The 23,685-nt window shown below is 47.6% G+C and overlaps 1 protein-coding gene across 16 annotated transcripts in view; it reads left to right on the top strand.

Annotated features, from left to right (window-relative positions):
- Nucleotides 1-23,685, top strand: part of RhoGAP100F (Rho GTPase activating protein at 100F) — a 58,012-nt gene that overhangs the window by 18,742 nt on the left and 15,585 nt on the right. For 3 of the 16 annotated variants that reach the window (XM_076521489.1, XM_076521496.1, XM_076521495.1), the window contains exons 1-3: nucleotides 19,746-20,302; nucleotides 22,267-22,380; nucleotides 22,787-22,987. In XM_076521489.1, the coding sequence (XP_076377604.1) occupies nucleotides 20,009-20,302; nucleotides 22,267-22,380; nucleotides 22,787-22,987 (609 nt within the window). In that variant the 5' untranslated portion in view covers nucleotides 19,746-20,008. Of the gene's footprint in view, nucleotides 1-19,744; nucleotides 20,303-22,266; nucleotides 22,381-22,786; nucleotides 22,988-23,685 lie in introns of those variants that run through there. The other 13 variants (XM_076521488.1, XM_076521486.1, XM_076521485.1 and 10 more) reach the window with 7 other exon arrangements.

Raw genomic sequence — 23,685 nt, 5'->3', positions numbered from 1 at the left:
CTTAATGCGCCTCTAATGCGAAATCAATATCTAATTATCTTTCGCTAGCCTCTCCACGGCCCTTTTTGCCCCCTCCCCCTCCTTCTTCGGGCTCTCGCGACGACCAGCCACCTTCCACCTACCACCTTCCACCTTCGCAGTGCTAAGGAACATTCTTTATTAGCTTCTCGAAACAGTTAACCTCTGAGTTCGAGTATCCAGTCTTCGGACATGTCACGGTGATCAGAAATTGCTGTTAATACCAAGTCGGGAAACCTTGGTCCAATATACTCCAAATAGATACCGAACTTGAGCAGGAGCTAATCCGATCTTAGTCAAAGACACATCAAAGCTAACTAAATCCTAGTGCAAATCTAATCAAATATATTACATCCTTATATGCACATCATGTGCCATAAATAAAATAAAATAAAATAGATAAAATAAAACAAGAAAATAAAATAAAATAGAAAAATAAAACAAGAAAATAAAATAAAATAAAATATTTAGAATAGAATTGAAATGAAAAAAAGATAATTTATACAACAAATTAAAGATTGTACCATTATTAAACTATTAATACTATCCATAACAACTGTATATTTGATTTTCTGTTGCCTTTGCTTCTCCGTCAGATCTAAGTAGAATCCATCCCATGCCTAGCGAAACACATACGAAATCCAAGTAGAACGTAATGCAAAGCCAGCGAGAACCGCGTGAAACGCATATTAAATCTCGGCAAAACCCGTCCGGCACCCGGCGAAACTCAGGAAAAGCCGCGCTCGAGCAGAACCCCAATGATTAACCCAGACCGAGGTGTCAATCGGTTAGCAACGCGGGGAATAGTTTCTGCCGCGCATCCCGCGCCACCCCATAGGAACTGGATAGGTCCCCTGTCGAGTCGATGCCGACGACCCTTCATCGGTTTAGCACCGACACGAAAAGTACATGCACAGGAGGCTTTCGATCGGGTACGCCGAGTTCCCGACAGGTACCGGAGAGGAAGGAACCGCGCCGGTTGGGGTGCTGGCTGCTCGTGTGTGACGCGTTCTCAAGCGGCGTTCCGTCGCCACCCTTCCTTTCCGGATCACCCGTTACCCTACCGAGGGAGGTTTCATAATTGAGGACTAATTGTCGCGTCGCGGGACACACCGAGACAGGAGCCGAACCAGAGGAGCGAAATAAAGAGGCTGCGGCGAGGGAGGACGATGGGAACGGGGCCAGGTACAGTCATTTCTCCCAGAAATGTTCGGAGGTCGGAATCAAAACCGGCAGATCCGAGAATACTAAGTCGCGATTCTTCGAGCTCCGCGGCTCCGTTTCATAGAAACTCGGGACAGTCGGCGAAAAATAATTGTACAATAATCTATACCGTCTAGATCGATTTGGAAAAGTCTCTACTATAATCTCCCTAAATCATTTTCAATGAAAAATATTTTTTCATTAGCGAAAGTGTATTTTCCACCTTCGGTTTCTCCTCCTCGGAAACTCTGCGTTCGAACGTCTCTCCAGGGTCTGAAAAATTTTTCCCACGATTCCGATTACCACGATCTTCAAGATCAGAGTCTTCTCTTTCGAACGACGTCAAAGTTTTCGATCTACGATTTTTTCTTTCTTCTTTATCGCGGTCCGAAGCGACCAAGGTCGACGCTGCGGAAGATGAATTTTGACAAATTTTCGATTTTAATTCCAATCCCTGTTAGCTAACTTTTTGCCACTATTCGAAAGCAATTCGGAGGCCAATTCTTACCTGATTCACTGACAATAGATTATATAGGCGTAGGATTAGCAGAAGGAAATTCACAGCAACCCGAAATCTGACATTTCCGGGAGAAATTACTGTATCACCTAATCGCAGGTATATAATCCAGCTCTGTGTCGGGTCGATGGTCGATCTTCGATAAGCGCAATCGATTCTTCGAGGCTCGGAGCGCAGGAACGAAATTACCAAATTTCAAGTCAACTCGGAGAATTTTGTTCGAGCGAAATTTGATTAAAGAGAACCGGAAACTCGAAAGAATGGCGAACGCTTTGAAACGCGAACGCGTGACTTTTTTCGTCATCTCTGTTACCTTTCCACGATGTGAAAATGAAGATTGAAAATTATTGGCCACATTTTCAAAGGACAGATTAATTTTCCTTTTGACGACGCGCCGCCGGTTTTTCGCAGCGCGCATCAAAGATATCGAGCGTGCCGCCGCGCCGCCCGAGTGAAACAGAGTCCTCTTCAAAGTCCGATATACGCGGCTTATTTACTATAAGCGAAAATCCATGCCCTGTCCAGTCGTGACCCAGTATCGGTGCTTACACGGGATTACCTCCGGCATTTCAGGCCTACACGGCATTCCGTTTGATTCTTCAATGGTAAAATCATTGATCTACGGCTCGGCCGCTCATTCAAACGACGTCAAACATCGCCGTTCGCAATGGATGCTGTGTTTGACAAGCGATGCGGGATTGTGTGCTTTTCTCGCGAGCCTTGCGCGCGTTCAAACTTGCTCCAACCGTCTCAAACCATCAGTTTCAGTTACTAAATAACTGTACCAAACTGTTAACAATTTTCTGCGCCCTATCGGAGGTCTAAAAAGTTATCGGCGATTGTTCCAAACAGCCTCCGACCTTCTCAAACCGCATCATACCGCGAGTTTCAGTCACTAAATAACTGCTTCGAACCGTTAACAATTTTCTGCGTCCTATTGGAAGCCTAAGAAGTTATCGGCGACTGTTTCAAACAGCCTTCGACCTCCTCAAACCGCGTCATACCGCGAGTTTCAGACACTAAGTAACTGTTTTGAATCGTTAACAATTTTCTGTATTCTATCGGAGGTCCAAAAAATTATCTGCGACCGTTCCAAACAGCCTCCAACCTTCTCAAACCGCATCATACTTTGACTTTCAGTTACCAAGTAGCTTTATCGAACCGTCAACAATTTTCCGCATCCTACCAGAAGCCTGCAATGTTCTCAGCGAGCGTTCAAACAGCCTCTCAGGAAACCGTTGACCTCCGGCCGCAGTTCGGCCGACAAATGTCAACGGTCACGATTGGAATCTCGCAGATTCGATCGCCTGGCACAATGCAGGCCTCACAAAGCCCTTTTTCGAGGATCTCCGGCGGGAGTTAGCCAGGAGGATCGATCCGGCGACAAAGCGGCCTCGGTTCGGAGCGGAATCGAGCGATCAGTCGGCGCGGGGGACAGAGAGAAAGGTGGGGAAGGGGGGGCGCAAAGCGGCCGATAAAGAGGCCCCACGAGTGGCCCTCCGGTGATTAACCGTGGCCTTCCGAATCAGTTTTTGAGAAGGCCTGCGTGGATGATTTTTAATGAGGCGACGAATCCGGGGGCGACGGCGTCGGTTCCGCGACAAACGGCAGACTCGAGCCTCTCATTCAGCTCGGTCCCCATTGTCTCCGCGATTGCTAGCACCGATCTTTCTCTCTCTCTCTCTCTCTCTTTGCTCCCTGACCCCCGCTCTCTCGGCGGAACCCCGCGACCGCCGGGCTCTCTCCCCCGTGGCTCCGGGCACGATTCTTCCTTTCGTCTTTTCCGTGAATCTCTTCATGCATTTTCGCGGCGAGCCACAGCCGCGCGGGATAACGGAGGGGGAGCAGCCGAAAGAAAGGGGGGGAGGAGAAAAGGCATCGTAACGATCCGACTGCTCTAGTTCCGGTATGTGGAACGTGCGAGAGGGATAATTGCGGGCTCGTCTGAAAATCAAAGAGACTTCCTTTTACGCCCGACATTCCCCCTGTTTCGCCCTATTTTTTTTTCGCCTCGGCGCCCCTAGCACGGTTTCGCACCCCTTCCGATGGCCGGGCGGACGTTTAGGACATTTTTTGGAATCCAACGGGTGCTCCCTATGAACACACCGATTCAATGTGCTGTGATAGAGACACCAGGAAACGGTGGAGAATCCTGCACCATAAATAGTACGTTATAGCACCGTAGATTACACTATAGGTACTATATTTACCCATATACAGACAAAAGATAACGAAAGATAACACAAATGTATATCCTTGGGTGTAGTAAGAATTTGTGTCGTATCAATGGAAATATTAATTCTATCGTTTTATAATTGTGTAACTTCTTAATTTTCAGTTTTTATTTTATTCCATTATTTCTTTCATTTTTCTATTTTCTTGTGTTTTTTATTGCGTACACACGAAATTGGAAAAAGAAGAAAATTATATAGACAATTAAAAGCGAAATAGAAACAGTGAAATTAAAAATGTGAAATTATTATTTACATTAATTTTGTGTTAAGTTGTTGCTAATTTGTTCTCAGTTTATTCTGCATTTGTTGATCGTTTGCTGGGCAGTAATTGAAAATTCGTCGTTCACGAGCCTTTCATTGATTTGACAGAATCGATATGTGTATTTTACAATTACATTCTCGTTTATAAATGTTGTTCAACGATAGCTTCTGTAAATTATTCCGTGTTAGTAAGAACACATACTACATATTTTTAACTTCGGGACGATCTTTGAGATTTTTCTCTCTAAAAGACTGAAAGACCTTCCGTTCATCATTCTCCGCACACGTGTTCGTCGTTACTCCGAGCGCGAAATATATTTTTGTCAGGCGAAAATACCAACAATGGTAGCGTCTGTGTAAAAAATTGGAGCACCGTGTAATTAAGTAGAATATGCCAGCAATGGTCAGACGACTCCGTCGAGAAGTCTGAGGGAAGGGTGCGCGCATCCTTAATTAACGACCGCTCGTAAAAACGTGATTTTCATTAACCGCCAAGCGAAACAACATTCTCTCCCTCCCTCTCCCTCTCTCTCTCCCTCTCTCTCTCTCTCTCTCTCTCTATATATATATATATATATATAGAGAGATATATATATAAAATATATATATATATATATATATATATATATATATATATATATATATTTATATATATTTTTTCCAATTGAATTCACGCAGGTGTACGGTTCGCGCCGGGGGCAGTTTTATGAATCGATCGTCTCGCCGCGAGGGACGATTGTTTTCGAATAAAATTTTTCCAGCAAAATCGAGCGGAAAGGGTGACGACGCACTTGCCGCGGCGAGCGGAAAAAATATCGGTGACAGCGATCGCCGAAACAATCCGCGTGAGAAGAATGAGCCTCGAGTGTCTCCCGATTCTATATAAACACCCGCCTATAAATCACTCTCCGGTGTGTGCCCGCGAAAGGAGATCGGGAACAGCATGATTAATATATATATATATATATATATATATATATATATATATATATATATATATATATCTTTTTTTTACCGAGGGGGGCGGCCGCTTTAACACCGTTTTATGACGGCCGTGCTCGTCTCGGTGCCCCTGCCCGTCGAGCTCTCTGTCTTCCGAACGAAATTTACCGTTCTATTTTCATTGACGAACGAACTTGACCCTTCGCGATGCCGTTTTACAAATTTAAATAACCGTTCTTCCCCTCGGCACGCAGACTCGCCCTTGCTTCTAAATAAAATTAATACAAAACTGATAAACCGCCAGCCCGTGAACGAATTATTATTATCCAGTTTGACATTTCACGGAAACGTTGTCGCACCAACGCCAGACCCGTCGACATTTTGCAATGAACGTGCTAAATAAATTTGTGAATTTGTTCAATTTTTACGCGAACGTTGCGTCAATGAAATAACTTTCACGCGCATAATGCGATAAACTTTCTCTAATTGACGCTCAGCTTGGAAACAAAAATGGACAATTCGGGGGGAGGAGATACGATTATTTTGTATATAACGAAATAATGTAATAATAGTAATAATAAATAATGTAATAAATATAACCTCTTGAGGTTTGGTTTTATAGTTATTGACAATCGGTAACTATAATCTCCTCCTCCCAAATTGTCCACTTTCGTGTACAAGCTAAGGGTCAATTAGGGAGAATTTACTGTAATTAGAAAGCATGTATTTTTGTTCATTTTAGACATGCACATTCTTTGGATAGAAGACAAATTATCATCAAATTTATTATAGGTCGCATTTTTTACGGATGGTGCATCGCTGCACCGCAAACACATTTTTTACACGTGCAACAGACGAATTTTACGAATAATTATTATTCTACTTTTCCATTTTATTAATGTACTAATTTATTTTATCTATTATTTATTATATCGTATGTAAACACATAATTCACACAAAAACAGAGCAAATTCGGAACAGATTTTTTTCCACGCGAGGAAAATGAATACATCGAGCGGGCAGAAGATTGAAACGTAAAATATCTTTATTAATATTGGATTAAACATCGGACTAAATATTAGATTAAATATCAGATTAAATATCAGATTAAATGTTAGGCTAACGTCAGATTAAATATCAGATTTATCGGTAGGAATTCGATTAAAATCGACGTGCCGCCGTTAGCGTCCTGTCTTTCTCGGTGATATCTGTACTCCGTCATGAATAATTCTAAATTCGAGGACCGTGGAACCTTCAGAGAGTTTTCGAGCCCGTTTGAACAGGTCTCGGGTGGTTTCTTGAGAACCCGCGCCGGTTCGTTGTCCTCGGTTTTTGATCGCAGAAACTTTTCAAAGGGGTCTACACACGCTTGACATTTAGCGGAGGCATGGCTGCGAGCAGTTACTCGTTTATCCACTTCGGGAAGCGGCCGATCGATCTCCCGGCGTCATTCTATAACCTTTGACCGAGATGCCACGCTGGATTGAATTACTTGCGCCCGTCCAATTACTCGTAATCTTATGGACTCGCCATGTATCCCCGCGCATTATTCCCTACGATCTATCCGGCATGCGAAACGCGTTCTTCTCGCCGGACACGTCGCGGCGTTGTTTCTCGCTGTATACAGGCTGTTTCATAATCCATTGCACGGATTGGCTCAGCCAGATTCTACGGTTGGAGATCGGACGAGAACGAAGAACCAACGAAATCGCGTGGAGGGCTTCGTTTTAGAGGAAATCAGAATCAAACGTCGAATACGCGCATTTTCGACGGCGTCTCGACTGAAAATAATGGTTAAAATAAATAAATAAATTATTAAATAGTAGAATGTATATTCTATCGATACTCGAGTTCGATCTTTTTCTCGAAAACGAAGCCACCACGATTTTATTATCCTTGATTCTCCGTCTAATTTTCCACCTGACCCAATCTCTGCCATGAATCATGAAACACCCTGTATAATTCGATATTCGACGCTATAAATATTTCGTGTTGTTCCAATATCGACTTCGTCGAGCTTCGACGATGACGTTCGAAGAGGTTTGATAACGTTCGACGTGGTTTGACGAGGTCCGAGATGGCTTGACCGGAGAGCTGGGAGCTTCCGTCCTCGTCGGATTAATTCTTCGGCGGGCTCCGCGACTCGCGATTAATTGTTTGAAAGGCCGAAAGTTCGTTAACGAGAGAAGGTCCATCGTCGGCCAGGGACTTTCGGCGGAACAAATGACCCCGGCGCACTCGAAGTTCCCGCAGCCCTTCAAGGAAATAACGACGGCGAAACGAGCGAGAACTGTCCTTCGACATGAATCACTTTTGTCGCCTAATTTCCGCGGCCGCGCGAAACAACCTCGGCAGTTTACTCCGCCGATAAATCCACCGGAAATAGGGCTTCCGCGATGCGAGACAATACGATACGCGCTGAAACATCGTCGGAACGATTGGCCTCTGCGTTCTTCTTCTAAGCGTCCTGTTATTTGAAGATATTTTCGGATAATCTTCTTTATTCGAGCGTACTGCGGCCCACAAAAGTGTTCGTACACATTTGAAAATGGTATAACTTTTTCGAAACTGAACTGAATGAATTTTTTTTAGATCATAAAGGGACGTGAAAAGGCTGAAATGCATTTTTTTTTTAAATTTTGCTATTACAGTAATGTCTCCCTTACTGACGCTCAGGTTGCGTACAGAAATGGACAATTTGGGAAGAGGAGATACGAGCAACAAGGCTCGAACAATCGTATCTTCTCTTCCAAAATTGTCCATTTTTGTGGACAATCTGAGCGTCAATTGGAGAGACATTGCTGTACTTGGAACGACAGAGAAATCTCTCCCTTTTTAACTTTTTTATCCGAGCCTATGAATTAAAAAAATGTCCTTCGAGCTTCGACTGATCTCGCCTCTCATTAGTCACTGTCTTTCGTTAACACTAAATTTACGGAGCATAAAAAAACAGCTGTTTTATATTAGTTTAGAAAAGTAACAATAAGACATTCATTCTGATTTTTAACAAGTGTTATTGTAGCATTTGCCGCGTAAGTAACGTATAAATTGAATAAATAACTCATAAATGTATCTTTACGATATGAATAATCGTAAATTAAAAAATTAGTGGCGTAAATCTAGTATTTAAAAAAAAGCTTACTTCAAATGATCTCGGGAACCCCTCGTTCCTCGCTTGCACAATAATTTTGGGACACTCTGTATATTATGATAACAAATAAATCCAATCTCGTTATAATAAAACAATACACATTGATCGTGTATAAAACTCGGCAGGTCTGACTGATCGTTAAAGCGAACAATGATGTCCGAAAACCTCGAATTATTTAGATTCATTACGACGAGCACGGTATCACGTGTAACAGCATTTCCACCACATTGAAAATCCTAAAGGGAACAAGACCATAATACCATCGAGATAATATCGAGTTTACTATCCCGCGTTGTTCATATTCCCGCCCGAGAGAGTCTCTCGTATTGAAAATACTTCGAATTCCTTCTCTGATACTGTCCCGGCTTCCCGAGACAAGACAGCGCGCACGATATCGATATTATTCCGGCCGAAGTCCCCGGTTCCGGGAGATCGTAGCCTCTATCGCGACAAGAACGGTAATTACAGATAATATCTAGCTAGCCGACCGGTGATCTCGTAAGGGATTTTGTTTCCAGCGGCATCGGACGCGAAATAATCTGCGTAGCCGCTCGAAGGTTTCCCGGGGGTCGAGGCAAATCGGGCCGGGCTCGGGTGTTCCCGTGTTTTTCTTCGATAGGATTATAGGCGAGGCTTGTGCACGGACGAGCAGGATTACCCAATAAGCGGCTCTTTCTTTTCCCGATAAAACCTCGGGGAAGGGCGGCCGATTCCGGAGCGATATCTTCCGAGTGACCGACTCGGCTCCCGGAGTCGAAAGTTCTCCCCGTGCCCGTTCAAAAGCCCGGCCGACGCCGGTGAGTGTTCCTTTTATCGGAGTCGCATTCTGAAGACTCTTTTCGTGGCGGCGGAGGCTCCGCTCGCGCGTACAGCACACACCCACGCACACAGAGAGAGACGAGGACAGGCCGCACACGCCCACCGAGCCGCTCGACAACGTTAATTCTCTGTGAAGGGAGGAACGTTCTTTCGGGGGTGCACCGGTGAAACAAGGGGATATTGAATGTTCTCTTGCCACCGGTGTAGCACAGGAACTACTCTATATTGATTTATTTACCGGCGCTACAGACGAAGAATGGAACGGGAGGAAGATACCACGCCGAATGAATACGAATTTCATCGTTTTACGGCGGCGCCTCCTCCTTCGTCGCCCGGTTCGGTGTCCCCCTCGGAAACGATTTATACGGATGGCGGAGAGACTCGGCGGTGATGCGGTTCTTAGATCGAAGGGTGAAGAATGTATTTCGCCGATTTTTTTTCGGCATTAGGTCGTGAAATGTCGGACTTTTCTATGGATAGCGAAAGCGTCGTCTCCCTTTCGGAAGATATTTGTTTCGTCGAGATATCACTCATTTGAGGTGACACGCTTCTCTCGATTTTTTTCAACGGAAATGAATTATACGCGGTAAAAGTAGAGATTTCAGGCTTTAAGATGAGCTTAGTTTCGTTATTCTGCGATTTTTTTTCACGAAGCTACAATGTTTTGAATATCATCGATGTTTCGATGGTTGGAAATTTCGTGTAAAATCTAGAACGAGGATACCCATCGGTCATATCATCAATCAATTTTTTAGAGAGAAACTGATTAATGGCGTCTGAAAGTAGACACTTTGAGCTTTAAAATGAGCCGAGTTCCATTGTTGTACGATTTCTTTTCATATAGTTACAGCTGTTCGAATATCATCAATTTTTCGGAAATTCGAAATTTTGTGTAAAATCTAGAACGAGGATTCCCATCGGTCATATCATCAATCAATTTTTTAAAGAGAAACTGATCAATGGCTTCTAAAGTAGACGCTTCGGGCTTTAAAATGAGCCAACTTCCATCGTTGTACGATTTTTTTTTACAAAGTTACAGTTGTTCGAATATCATCAATTTTTCGGAAATTCGAAATTTTGTGTAAAATCTAGAACGAGGATTCCCATCGGTCATATCATCAATCAATTTTTTAAAGAGAAACTGATCAATGGCTTCTAAAGTAGATGCTTCGGGCTTTAAAATGAGCCAACTTCCATCGTTGTACGATTTTTTTTTACAAAGTTACAGCTGTTCGAATATCATCAATTTTTCGAAAATTCGAAATTTTCTATAAAATCCAGAACGAGGATTCCCATAGGTCGTATCATCAATTAATTTTTTTAAAAGGAACTGGTTAATAGCTTCTGAAAGTAGACACTTCGAGCTTTAAAATGAGCCGAGTTCCATCGTTGTACGATTTTTTTGCACAAAGTTATAACTGTTCGAATATCAACCATTTCTCTATCCATCTATATAAAAAAATGAGTAGTTCAATTTCAAATAGCAAAGAGATCAAAGGGAATTCAAAGATGTCATTCTATTATTTTCAGTCTAATAAAATCATGAAAAAGGGAACGAACATCCAATTTTCTTTCTATCTCCCGCAATTGACGTAGGCAATTTCTTAATCTGCATAAAAATCCGCAAATCTCGTACTTACCCTTGAACGTATGCTTCGCCAAATAATATAAATATAACAAATTCCATTAATAAAACATAACAACGATACATTAGATCGAACGAACGACAACGAACGCGATCGTCGCGGAGCATCGAAGGTGTGCGCATGGCGGAACGGGAATCTTGAGAAATGCAGCCGTCGAAAAGACGAAACCCAAAAAGTTCCGTCGGCGTTTCGCGAGGATTACGGTCCGCGCGTAGAGAGAGAGCCGGGCCCGCGTTATTAATTTATGGAAACGCCGGTCCTTTGGAAGTTCGCTCGGTTACCAGCAATTTACTTTGCTAATTACGGAAGTTCCACGGCCTCTTCGCGCTCCGGAGCCGGTCATTAATGTCGCCCCGTGTGCATACACACTCGCGCGAGCCCACTTCGCGCATTCCGCGCTGTTTCGATCGCGGGAGGCCGATTGAAAAAGTGCGCGTAATCGAAGCCTCGGGACATCGTCCATCGTGGGCCCACCGTCGAGAGACCAATGCGACGGCTCGCTGTTAAAATCTTGGAAGAAGCCCCGCAAAGCTATCCGCCGCCGTCTCGCGGATCAAACTCGACGAATACTCCGTGGAAAATCAGTCCGCGAATGATTAGTATTGGATGTGCAACAGATTGTTTCGGGGCCACGGACTTACAGGTGCATCCCGTAGGATCAATACCGTGGTACGCTTTATAGGACCGCCAGGATTGGCCGCATGATCTTCCCGATTCCCCGGTCCTAAATCGGTCACGACTCTATCCATAGCTGGCTTACGTATCCGGCAATCTATTCCCGCGTCGCACGTGGCCAACGTGGAAGCGCATAACCGCTAATTGAACAAAACCGACCGTGGCAGAAGCACGAAAACCCTGGATAATTCTCGTTTCCCGGTGTCCGGGTCGATTCTAATCCGTTCGAAAACGAAGGAACAGCCGCGAACTATCCAAAAATACCGAAAAGATCGCCCGGGTCACCGTTGACCCGGTCATCGCGTACCTCGTGAAATTCGAAAAATCCTGCGGAACGTCATTCGACGCGTCTTCGAGCATCGCACCGCGATTCGTCGGACACCGGGAATCTCGGATCGGTCGCGGACAGGGGGTGTTTGGTCGCCGTGAAATCCGCGAGAAAAAATCAGGCGCGCGGCGGCGTTGTTGCGATCAACGGTTCGTATTAACTCGGTAAAAAGCCGGTACATCGGCGCAATATATGTCACGTATTCCGCGTACTTCGGTACGTACATACGGGCCACATACTTCCCGGCGTACTCCTGCATGCACATAGACCCGGCAGACACATAGAGTCCACACCGGCGAGCATCGACCTCCGGTGGAGTGATCGCGCGCGCGCGCGCGCGCTCGCGTCCCCGCGCTCTCTCGCCGTCTCTCTATCGCGCGTGCACACACAGAGGAGGGCCCAGTGTGGAAATGTGGTCAAACACCCGGACAGAGTGGCAGAAACAGGGATGGTGGGGCGAAACGGAGCGGCGTGGCCGAGGGGTGGGGGCATTCACGTACACGACGCTCGCTGGTCACACAGAGACGCCGGCGAGTGAATTCAGTTCAGTCGGAGCCACTTCAGGATCGCGGGACGCAGGCGCAGAGCGCGGGCCGAACATCGTATTACAGGAACCTCTGCCTCCGTGCACCCTCGCGATCCTCCGCCGTCGCTCCAGAATTTTTCGCGTGACCCTGTCTTCCCACCCCCCGTCTTATTCCTCCTCCTCCTCGCGACCGTTTGGTCTTGCCTCGTTTGCTTTTTCGATTGCGACCCCGTCCACCCTGATCTTCTGTTTTCCTTGGACCGCTCCTCCTGCTATCCAGCCGTCGCACAGTGGCTGGCCCGAAGTGACGAAGTCCAAATCAAAGGACTTTTTTCCGTAGAAATCGGATAAAGCGGTGATCTGTTTTCGCGTTGAAGCCGAAAGCGTTCCGGATGATCGGAGAACGGAAGAGAAGAAACGCGCCGTGGAGATTTTGTAACCATGAAAATCAATGCCTTATTCGAAATGTTGCAACAAAATTGTGATTTACCCAGTACTCCCTACTTGTCTCCTTAATTGTCTCCCTAATTGACGCTCAGATTTCGCACAAAAGTGGACAATTCGGGAAGAGGAGATACGATTATCCGAGCCTTGCGGTTCGTTCTTACAGTTACGAATTGTCAAGAACTATAAAAACGAGCCACAAGGCTCGAACAATCGTATCTCCTTTTCCAAAATTATCCATTTTTGGCACAATCCGAGCGTCAGTTAGGGAGACATTACTCTACCATGTGTGGTTGGACATTTTTCTACGACATGCTGTACATTATTCCCCGCAGATTTCGACACGCCGATTTCAAATCCGGTCGCAATATTTTTCTACCGCTTCAGGATTTCGAAAAAAAAAGATTTCATTGAGGCAACCATCGAAATCGGAATTTTTCATTGAAATGACATCCCGCCGATCGTTCGCCAAAATCCCGAAGTGTTGAATCCGTTTCGCGACCGGATTTGAAATCGGCGCGTCAAAATCTACGGGAAATAACGTGTAGCGTGTGTCATAGAATAAAATCCAGCCGTGCACGGTGTGTCGGATAAATCACGATTTCGTTGAAATATTTCGAGCTTAACATAAATTTCCATTACAGCTTGAACGTGAAAAAGAGAAAATGTCGTCGGTCTGTCTCGTTTCTATCGGATGTTCTTCGATTCTGACACGACTTCGTCGCTTCGCCCCTCTGTGCGCCGTCTCGAGCCGCCCCTGCGTCCCCTAGGGCGCCTCGTTAGATTCGGCTCTGCGTCGTCCTGGGGCTAGTCCGAAGGAACTTCGAAAAATCGATTTTTTGCTTTGATAAAACCGCGGCTCGATATCGTCAGCGACTCCGTGCCACGTTCTGCCCGGGTTCCCGACCGCGTCCCTGGTCCAGCAATTATTTTGTTCCACACCCATCCATTCACCGTTCATCGCCTTCTTATTTTATATTCATCATTCCGTGCTCCATATTTCTTTTCTCTTATTAACCGCTCCCCCCACTCCTCTCCGGCTGCTCCTCCTCCTCCGCGGAGTCTGCGGACCCCACCACCGCGGAGCAGCCCCTTCCACCGTGCCTCCGCGTCTCCTTCCGGAGAACCGCAAACGGATCCTCCGTCTCGCTCCGTTTCGTCCTCGAATCTCCCACCGTGCCGCATTTTTTCGACCCCGAACGTGCGTACGCCTGCGTATACGCCGTTACTACTTACTACTACGTTTTACTACTGATACTTCCGGGCTACTACGCGCAGTAGCGTAGCTTTATGATACCCTCGCCCGGCTCCTTCCACGCCGTCTCGTCTCCTTTTTCCTCGGCCGAGCAGTCGCGCAGCTTGCACCAGCGGTACTCAACTCCGTCGACGTCAACGAGACCGACGGACGTCGTAGAATTTTTCCTCGCCGCCTTTCGCGAACACCGCCGATTACGACGATCGTATTCCAGCCGGTCGTTTCTCGGCTCGCAGCGGTAGTTGAGAACCCATGGCCGCAGTGGCTTCCGTCGGCGCCTCGATCGGTTCAACGGATCTCCAGCCAGCTTTTTCCCCCGTCGATCCAACGGATTATCCTTGAATGCCGGCGCGGTGAACTCGAGCGATATTTACGTTAACGCCCCGGGAATGAATTCGCGTTTCTTATCGCGGCTGCTTATTCCGGCAGGGGCCCCGGTCCATCGGGCATCCCCGGTCCGCCCCAGATCGTGTTTTATACTGCACGGCGACTTTTTCCAGTTGCCGGTGGGGTAGATAGCATCGGGAACTATACGTCGAGCCAATGGAGCGGTGCCAAATTGAAACAGAACCGTGGCGGACCGGCCGCCTTAAATCCAGCGCAGCGGGACACATTAGGGTGACCCTCTGGCTTCCTTTTTCCGTTCCTCGACCCTTCGCCAAACATCCCTCCGCCCTCCCCTCCCTCCACGATCCCGAAAGTTATAAAATTGCCGAGCGGAGCGCGCGGATACCATTCGATACCGCACCGTTCGCTCATTTTTATCGATTATCGTCGTTCGCACGCCACATGCGAACTTCAGGCCAACGTTGTCTTATTCTCCAGGGAAAACTGCACCGGAAGTGTGGTGCGCGGATTTTCTCCAGGTCCCTCGGTTGCGGAGTAAATCAGCGCCGAACACGCCCAGTGCACGATTTTCGTGTTCACAGAAATCGTGATTTACCTGCTTTTGAGTCTCGATATTTTCGAAACGAAGGCTCGTGGGCGGAAATGCGAAGAGGCGTTTTCGACGCAGTTTTCCTCGAGGAATCGGCTGCACGTGTTCGATTCCCGTTAGCAGTGTTGCTGGCGTGTGCAGGCAGCCCTTCGCGTCGACGGCCATTGTAAAACGGCGGAATCAATTGCGCGGGGAATCACCGCGCCGATTTAACGACATCACGTCGCGATGATAAAACGATCGGACGATCCGCGGCCGGTATTAATCGGAACGCTAAACACACGGGCAAGCCAGGAGAGAGATCCACGAGGGCGGCGTGGAGAAGCGTGGACCAGTCAAGACACATAAAATCCGCCCATTTCGCGAAAGGTCGCCACGCATGCGCGTGCAATACGGTTCGAGGCTCAATGAAAACGCCACGCTCCGATACCGCCTGCTACTACCGAAAGAAAAAGTGGCCCCATTCAAATTAATTCCTCGCGAGATAATTCGCCCGATCCGCTCGCCTACAATAGATCCGCTGGCCCGTATTTCCTCTCGCGGAACCATGCCAGTCGTGAGTTTTAGGGGCGAAAGGTTGCTGCACGAGTTTGCTGCATCTGGGTCGATCGCCCATTAACCGTGCACAAAATTCCCGCACCTTTTTCAGACCTTTCTCGGTCCCACCGTCTGATCCTGCAGCCCCAATTTTCGATGTTACGTGTACAAAAAAAAAGAACGAAAACAAAAAGCCTGCTCTCGATATGCTCGCGGTTTATTTTTCAAACCGGCGGAGGACACGTCGGGGCGGAGAACGTTCGCCCTGACATGCTCTATCTAATCGGATTACGAGGCAATTAGTGTAGCTCGACAAGGAGAAGATTAGCCGGAGCGTGAAGACGTAATCCCCGAAGAAAGTCGCAAAACACGGATGTACAAATGCTAATTTCCTGGTAAAAATCGGATGGTTCTCCCGCGGCAACGATCCTCTCGTGCAGAAGCACCGCCGCATTGTCTGCGACGTAATTCCCATTATTCTATGATAAAAAGATGAAACCAGCGTGATTTTGTTCGGCAGGGAAAACTGAAACGAAAACGTTCGGTAGAAATTTTCTGTGCGACGTTTGGCTTCCAAATACAGTAATTCTACGTTGTCTGACGTGAATTGTTACAGCTTCCCGCGTGTCGTGCCTTCGAAAAATTTTTTCGATGGAAATGAATTATACGCGGAAAAAGTAGAGATTTCAGGCTTTAAAATGAGTTTTGCTTCGTTGTTGTACGATTTTTATTCACGAAGTTACAGTATTTTGAATGTCGTCGATGTTTCGAAGGGTAAAAATTTCGTGTAAAATCTAGAACGAGGTTTCTCGTCGGTCATATCATAAATCAATTTTTTTTAAAGAAACTGATCAATGGCTTCTGAAAGTAGACACTTCGAGCTTTAAAATGAGCCAACTTCCATCGTTGTACGATTTTTGTTCACAAAGTTATAGCTGTTTGAATATCGACAATTTTTCGAAAATTCGAAATTTTGTGTAAAATCTAGAACGAGGATTCCCATCGGTCATGTCATCAATCAATTTTTTTAAAAGGAACTGGTTAATAGCTTTTGAAAGTAGACACTTTGGGCTTTAAAATGAGCCAAGTTTCATTGTTGTACGATCTTTTTGCACGAAGTTACAGCTGTTCGAATATCATCATTTTCTCGAAAATTTGAAACTTTGACGAAAGTAGTAGACTATAAAAACGAGCCGCAAGGCTCTAATAATCGTATCTCCTGTTCCCAAATTGTCCATTTTTGTGCGCAATCTGGGCGCGAATTAGGGAGAAATCACTGTAAATCGAACGTTAAACGCGGAACGTGTGGCTCCGTGTGCATAGTACACCGTGTATTTTGATCCTTAATTTTCTGGCGAACGAAAGCTCGCACAGAGAAACGTCACAAAGCGTTTTCCACGCAGTTTTCCTCAAAGATTCACGTTCGCGCATTCGTTTCTCGTTTTCTCGATAACGTTCGCCCGTATCGGCGGCACAAAGAAATTTAATCGGGCGGCGGTTCGCGTTGTCTATGACAGCGTTTATTTGTTGCTAACGGCGTCGTTACCGTCACCGCCGTTTCCGCCGGGCAAATCGCATCGCTGCGAGCCGTTACAACCCCTTACGCGGAGTTTTCAGCGACGGGTTTCATGGATGAGGGGTTGATGAACTTGTGGATGAGGACGGGGGGAAGGAGGAGAGACGGCGAGGTTAGAGGGATAAGCAGACATCAAAGAGGAGAGACAAATATGTGACTAGGGTGAAGACAGGCGGCATTGGGGTTGGTTGGGACGAAGAATCGGGGGTGGAAAATTTCGAGACGGAGGACTCGCGATTGTTAACGACCCGGGAAACTGTCGATCGGTCTGCGAGGGGTGGCTCGAACGATGGACACTTGTTTAGCTGTCAATAATTTTTCATTGAACTTCTTTGGAAACAGCTGCTCAACAATTTTGACGGTATCTATAATAGAAACTGACATTTTTAAAATAAATAAACACTGAATAAATGAATAAATACATAATAAATAATTAAATAAACATAAAAGGTTGCATAAAATATCTTCTCCTAATTAAAACATAATCGTACAGGATGAATAGAATTTTACAGCGTCTAGAATACAAAATGAGATTCTAAAATAAATACATAATAAATAAATAAATAGTTGCACGAAAAATCTTGCCGCAAGTAGAACGTAATCAGAATTACAGATATTTTGCAGTATCTAAAATGGAAGGTAACATTTTGATTTCTGTTTGCTGATTGTTAATTGTTTGAGGGCTCTCTGTTGTTGTTGATTATCTAACTTGAGTTGGTTATCACGGTTCAGCTGACGAGTATAAGCCAGCGAGAGAAAAGGCGAAAGATCGCCTACACACGGGGTAGCCAAGGGGCCAGGGTATCCAAACAACAGACAAGAAACATTCAGACAGAATGGGGCGGGCTGAGGGACCGAAACGAGGAGAAGCTGAAGCACTTGGATTCGCGATGCGAAGCACCTCGCCGTAACGGGAAAGGGGGCTGCCGAAAATTTCGTGAATCCACGGTGGGTGTGTCTGCCAGAAACTGGGTCAGAGTGGACCCATTCGAGATGAATTTGCAGAAAGATGTTGGACGATGCATTTGACAAACCATTTGTAGAAAGGAGGAGGCATATTTGAATACCTTCGGAGACTTTTTGGAGCTTCTCTACTGCGATAGAGGTGGGTCCCATGTGACCCAGATTCAGTTTGGGCCTATTTAAGGAAGTGACATTATAGAGAAATGGAAAAATTGCAGAAAGACGTATTTGGGGACCTTCGGAAGCTGTTAGCTTGTGAAAAATATGACTGCCAATCGAACCTGGGTCGCTTTCGACCCAGTTAGGACCGATAAGGATCGCATAGGGCCCATTCAAAATAAGATTATAGAAAAATGAAGATCCAGCAGAGAGACGCTCTTCAAAATTATCTAAATCTATCCAGCCGCGACTGTAGTGTCCAGCATTCGAAATCTGGTCAGTTTGGACCCATCGAAATTAAAATCGTTCGAAAAGGAGGAACTATATAATACCCGAGTCGCTTTCAAAGCTGTCTGGCTCAAGAAGCCGCCGCTTATGAATCGTCCTGTAGAAAGCAGATCTTAGAGCACTATCGAGCACCGGCCGTCGAGAACCAGGGCCGTCAGCCATGGGCTCGCGGAAGGGAATCGTTGGTTACAAGATGGGGAAAGATGTCAAGAGTGGTTGCAATTAGGGGTGAACAACCGCGAAGTGAAATAAAAGGGGGATAAATGAATATCCTCGAACGGGTAAAATAGGTCGAAGTAAAAATAATGAGAGAGGAGGATGAAGAGCGGGCGACGGTGAAGCGGGGGGAGGAGGAGGAGGAGGAGGGCGGGTGGGCAGCAGCAGCAGCAGAAGGAGAAGAAGGGAAAGGGAAAGGGGATCGATGGGTAGGATCCGCGCTGGAAAAAGATACAAAATACGGGGGACCACCTGGTGTCGGGACGAAAGAGGACCGGTACTCCTCGTAAATCGTGGGAAACGAAGAGAGGGGTCTCTGGGAACGGTCTCTCTACTCAACGATCGTACGGCCGGCGGCGGAGGCCGGGGGGAGGGGAACGAGTATTGATAATCCTCCGAGAATCCTGGTTAAAGAGACTCGGATCAGATTGGCCGGACCGGCGGCGATGTTGCAGACTGCCTTTCGCTTTTCGTTCAGGAAAAAGCCGGCGCGTTAGGCGATCTGGGTTATCGAAGGGACGATAGCCCCGTCGCATTGTCGTAGGGCACGGTGGACCAAAGGACTTCCTGGAGGACCGGTCAATTAACGAAATCACAGTTTCCATTAAACGAGAAGTCGCGTTCTTTCCCGTATACCATACCAGGGATCTGCATCATGCAGGATGCGCAGAGCCTGTTCCGGCGAGTGATCTCGTAGGGCCCAAAAAGGATGATCTTTCGTAAAATGTCACTAAATTCTTCGATCCGGACTGCCGTGGCGGCGGAGCGGAAAAGAAGACTGGCAGTGGCGAGGAAGGGTGAGGGACAGGAGGAAGAGCGACGCGGGGTGTAGGAGCCGGCAGCGTAACCGAGAATCCTCGCGAGCGACAGAGTACGCGAGCGGCGGCCTGGGGGCGGCGGGGGGTCACGGTGACGTCACGTCGGGTCGATACTCACCCACACTCCCTTTCCCGGCATCGTAGCCGGCCAGGGGGGCGCAGGCGCGGCCTCGTACGCTCCTGAGCGCTCCTTCCCGCCATATTAGCCAGCATGGGGTAGGTAGGATGTGCGACAAAGGGGTGGCTCGGGCTGCTTCTTCTCCCGTAAGGTAATCCGCGTACTCTGTCGCGTGGACCAGTCCTCGAGTCGCGTGGTGTCCACGACCGTGGAAAACTAGCCGGGGCCCTTAAGGGTGTCCGTGGGCTGCGAGGGACCGGCGTGCTAGGTAGCAAGGACGGGCCGAGAGGGTGCAGGCGCAACAAGGGTGGACAGATCGGGTCGTCGTCGTCGTCGTCTACGCACCCTCGAGAGTTCCTCGGACCGTGACGGAACGCATGGATACGCGGACCGCCACGAAACGCGCTACCAAGACCATCGCAGGGTGGACTGAGGACACCGAGGCCCGGTGGAAGGAGGAGCACCGGGACGTCTGGACGCCGGAACCGGCCAGGGACAGGGGCGCTGACGGCTCCGTGAAGCCCGAGGAGCTTGGTCCTGGGACCACGGACGAAGGCTCGAACAAAAGGGGCTGCAAATCGGCCGCGCAAGTCTGGATGTCCCTGTTGTCGCTCTGCGACCGGATGTGCGGCTCCGCCGCGTGGCTCGTGCTCTTCACATGCCTCCACGGGGTGCGTTCCACAGCGTGTACCGACGTTGCCGACCTGGTGCGCGCACCCGGCTACGCTCGCGTCGATCCATTGAACCCCGGTGTGGTTAGGCGACGTGGTAGAGGTCAGAGACTGCTTCGCAGTCGGTGATAAATTGATTTAGTCGGTTTCACCAACCCTCCGGATAGATTCGAAATACGCTGTTTCGAAGCTCTGATCATTTTGCCTCCTCGTGAACACATGGGGCGAGAACGTTGGTCCATCGTAGAGCCTAACTTATCCAGTGAACTTGTCTTATTGTGAAGAAATTGTTGCTTTAACACTTGCGCTCCTTAGACCTCCTTGTGAACACACGTGAAGATGTTGACGCGCTAGGCTAGCCAGGATTTAGCTGTCAGAGAGGTTGATAAGCCTAGTCGTCCAATAGATTTGGAGTATGTCATATCCCGGTGTGTTGGATAAACGATACCCATAAGTTTCGAACGTATGGTCCAAGTTGTCACAGAGCATGTCTTAGCAAGATGTACCAAAGTCGAATCCGCTAGATATCGTACAGATGTCAAGAGACCAAGTCCTGGAAAAAATCTTTGGAAAAATGTTTCCCCCAAGTTCTGAACACATGGGCCTCCGAAGACGATAATCCCCTACAGACGGCAGTCCTAACTTATCAGTAAACATGTCCAACCGCGGAGAAATGTGGTTCCCGAGTTGCGTCCATTAGGCATCGCCATGCAAACGCATGGGAAATCCGGACGATTCGATGCACGCGCCTGATATTCGACGTATCTGTAAACATGCTCCATTGTGGGGAAGTGGATTTCGAGGACAGTGTCCTGTTTCATTGGAAAAATATTATTCCCCGAGTAAAATTCGCGAAAGCCTCGGTGCATAGAGCCGGGGGCCCATTGTCTCGTGGCGCAGCGGCTCTGATAGATGGCTAAACAAGTTCCTTCGCGCGATCAATTGCTGAACATCAACCGAACTGCACTCGCGGATTTTAAGGACCACGTCCTAGTTCCATGGGAATCCATTGTCCCAAGTATTGTTGAAGCCTGGTCGCGCCTCCGTTAAATCGGTTTTCTTCGCTGGTACTTGTATTCCCGGCATTCACGTGTGCCGGACTGTTCGCTACCATCGGCTGAAAGGGGACCGAGTAGCTTAGCGTCCATTGTCTCCGACGATATCGGGACAACACAGTAATTCCAGGAATGGAGCCATCAGTTATGCCGTACCGTCGCACAAAGCAGCCACTGTTCTTTAATTGTAGTTCAGAGGGGGAGAGAGGGAGGAGAGCTAGAGAGAGAGAGAAAAGTGGATTCGGGATTCGGCGAATTATTTAGCCCCGCGTGGACAGCCGATTAGGATCTGCCCTCGTGTGCCGCCGTTGACCGACAAAAGAGTATCCGGCTAGCCTATTTTCGCGTTGGAGCCCGGGACGCGTGTGCATCCCCTGCTGCTCTCAATTTCATGGGGGCCGGACGCGCTAAAAGCGCCTGCAATTTTGACGAGCCTTTAATCAGTCCGCCGATTGAATATCGCGCGCGACCGCCGCAAAGAACCGGACCTCCGAGGCTTTTAAATCCGCTGGCTCGTTTAGAGGCTCTAGCGCGTCCGAGCAAACATTCGGTGATGCAACACACGCGAAATAGTTTCGCCGTAGAGCGATCGTTATCGTTGTCGTTCGACCCGCTTCTTCGATGCTCTAACGCTCTCGTTCCGCTCGATTGACCGCTGGACGGGACGCTCCGGGTCAGAACGGACCCCTCGGCACGAATCAACAAGTCGCGCGTTTTAAACAAAGCGCTACGGGATTTCGGTGTTCGGCCACGTGTGCATAACGACGCATAAACGAAAATTAGATGTTGCCGGAGGGGTCGGCGTAAAGGTCAACATAAAGACCCTCGGGCCGCCGACTAATGGACCAATTACCTGCTAGACCAGTGCAGAGAATGTCGCGCTAATCAGTGCCGTTAATTTCGTTGCAGGAGGGCCGGGGAGAAGTGACAGACATAAGCGCAAGTCCTGGGAGGCAGGCACCTGCCAACCAGTTGCGCCCCAAGGAACCACCCCCCATGGTCATCCAAGGAGACTTCAGGAAGGTACCCCGTAACATTTTATCCTCGACGGATCCGCCAACGATTCGAGAAACGATCCGAGTTGTGTCGCGTACAAAGCGGTTGATTTTCCCGCACGGAGAAATATTTAGCAATTAGAAAGTTCGCCAGACGTCTTAATCGATTCGCGAGGGAACTTCGATTGTATTTATCTGCTCTGTCCGTGGATAGACCAGATAGCCAATCGATCCATCCAATTAGCAACAAGCTAGAAAGAAGAATAGAGTTAGGAACGTCGGATCGTCTCGACTCGTGAAACTGTTCCAGCTACGGATAATTAATCTTCGTCTTTGAGAGCAAGACTTTTCAGTCGTTTCTACGGGCAAGCTGGATCGGTTTCACGGTGTCCTTCCCCAGTTAACACCCGTTCCCGTTGCACCCGTTGAAGTAGAAGGGCCTGTCGTTGCAGGTGAGCGGGATCAGCTCAGAGATCTTCAAGCAAATCGAGACCGTCGAGAACGATCATGACGCCGCGACAGCAGCGGCCCTCGAGGCCGTCGACCGGAGGGGTGAGATGGTCGTCAGGGTCATCGAGCCGCGACAAATGGGCAGGAAGGCATCCGAAGCGGCGAAAAAGTTCATTGCCATGCAGGTGGGTAACCGTCGAAGCTGTTCCCTTCGCTTGAGACAGTAACCTGTACGGTAATGTCTCCCTAACTGACGCTCTAATTGACGCTCGGATTGTCCACAAAAATGGACAATTTGAGAAGAGGAGATACGATTACTCGAGCCCGGCAGCTCGTTCTTCTAGTTGTTGACAATTCGAAACTATAAAAACGAACTGCAAGGCTCGACTAATCGTCCATTTTTGTGAACAATCTGAGCGTTAATTAGAGAGACATTACTGTACATTGTCTCATTATTCGATTCCACAGAACTTAAGTTTTTCGTTAACCCGACACAAGGTTTATGACAAATTTATAACCCTGCTGACATAATCCTGATCAAGTTGTCCATTTTCGTTTCCAAGCTGAGGGACAATGTGAGAGAAGTTACCCTAGCTAGGTCCAGGCTAAGTTGCCAACAAAACGCCATAACTTGTCGCGTATAACCTGATATATTATCGAGCCCCTAGCCTGGTCAAGATGTCCACCTCCTAAAGAACAACTTACCATAAAGCGTGTAACAAGTCCAGTAACCGGTATATCACACTCTGCTGCAGCAATATGCTGAGTGCCGACTTATCGGAGCAGCATCTTCCGCTAAAACAAAAGGGCTACGATCAACGTCTCCGTTCCTCATGAATCCTTTGAAATAGTGTACAATGTCCGTTCCGGGAGCACGTGACAG

Source organism: Megalopta genalis, chromosome 5, assembly GCF_051020955.1.
Source record: "Megalopta genalis isolate 19385.01 chromosome 5, iyMegGena1_principal, whole genome shotgun sequence".
Classification (NCBI taxonomy): domain Eukaryota; kingdom Metazoa; phylum Arthropoda; class Insecta; order Hymenoptera; family Halictidae; genus Megalopta; species Megalopta genalis.
The sequence above is the reverse complement of the archived record's forward strand: the minus strand, read 5'-3'. Positions and strand labels throughout refer to the sequence as shown.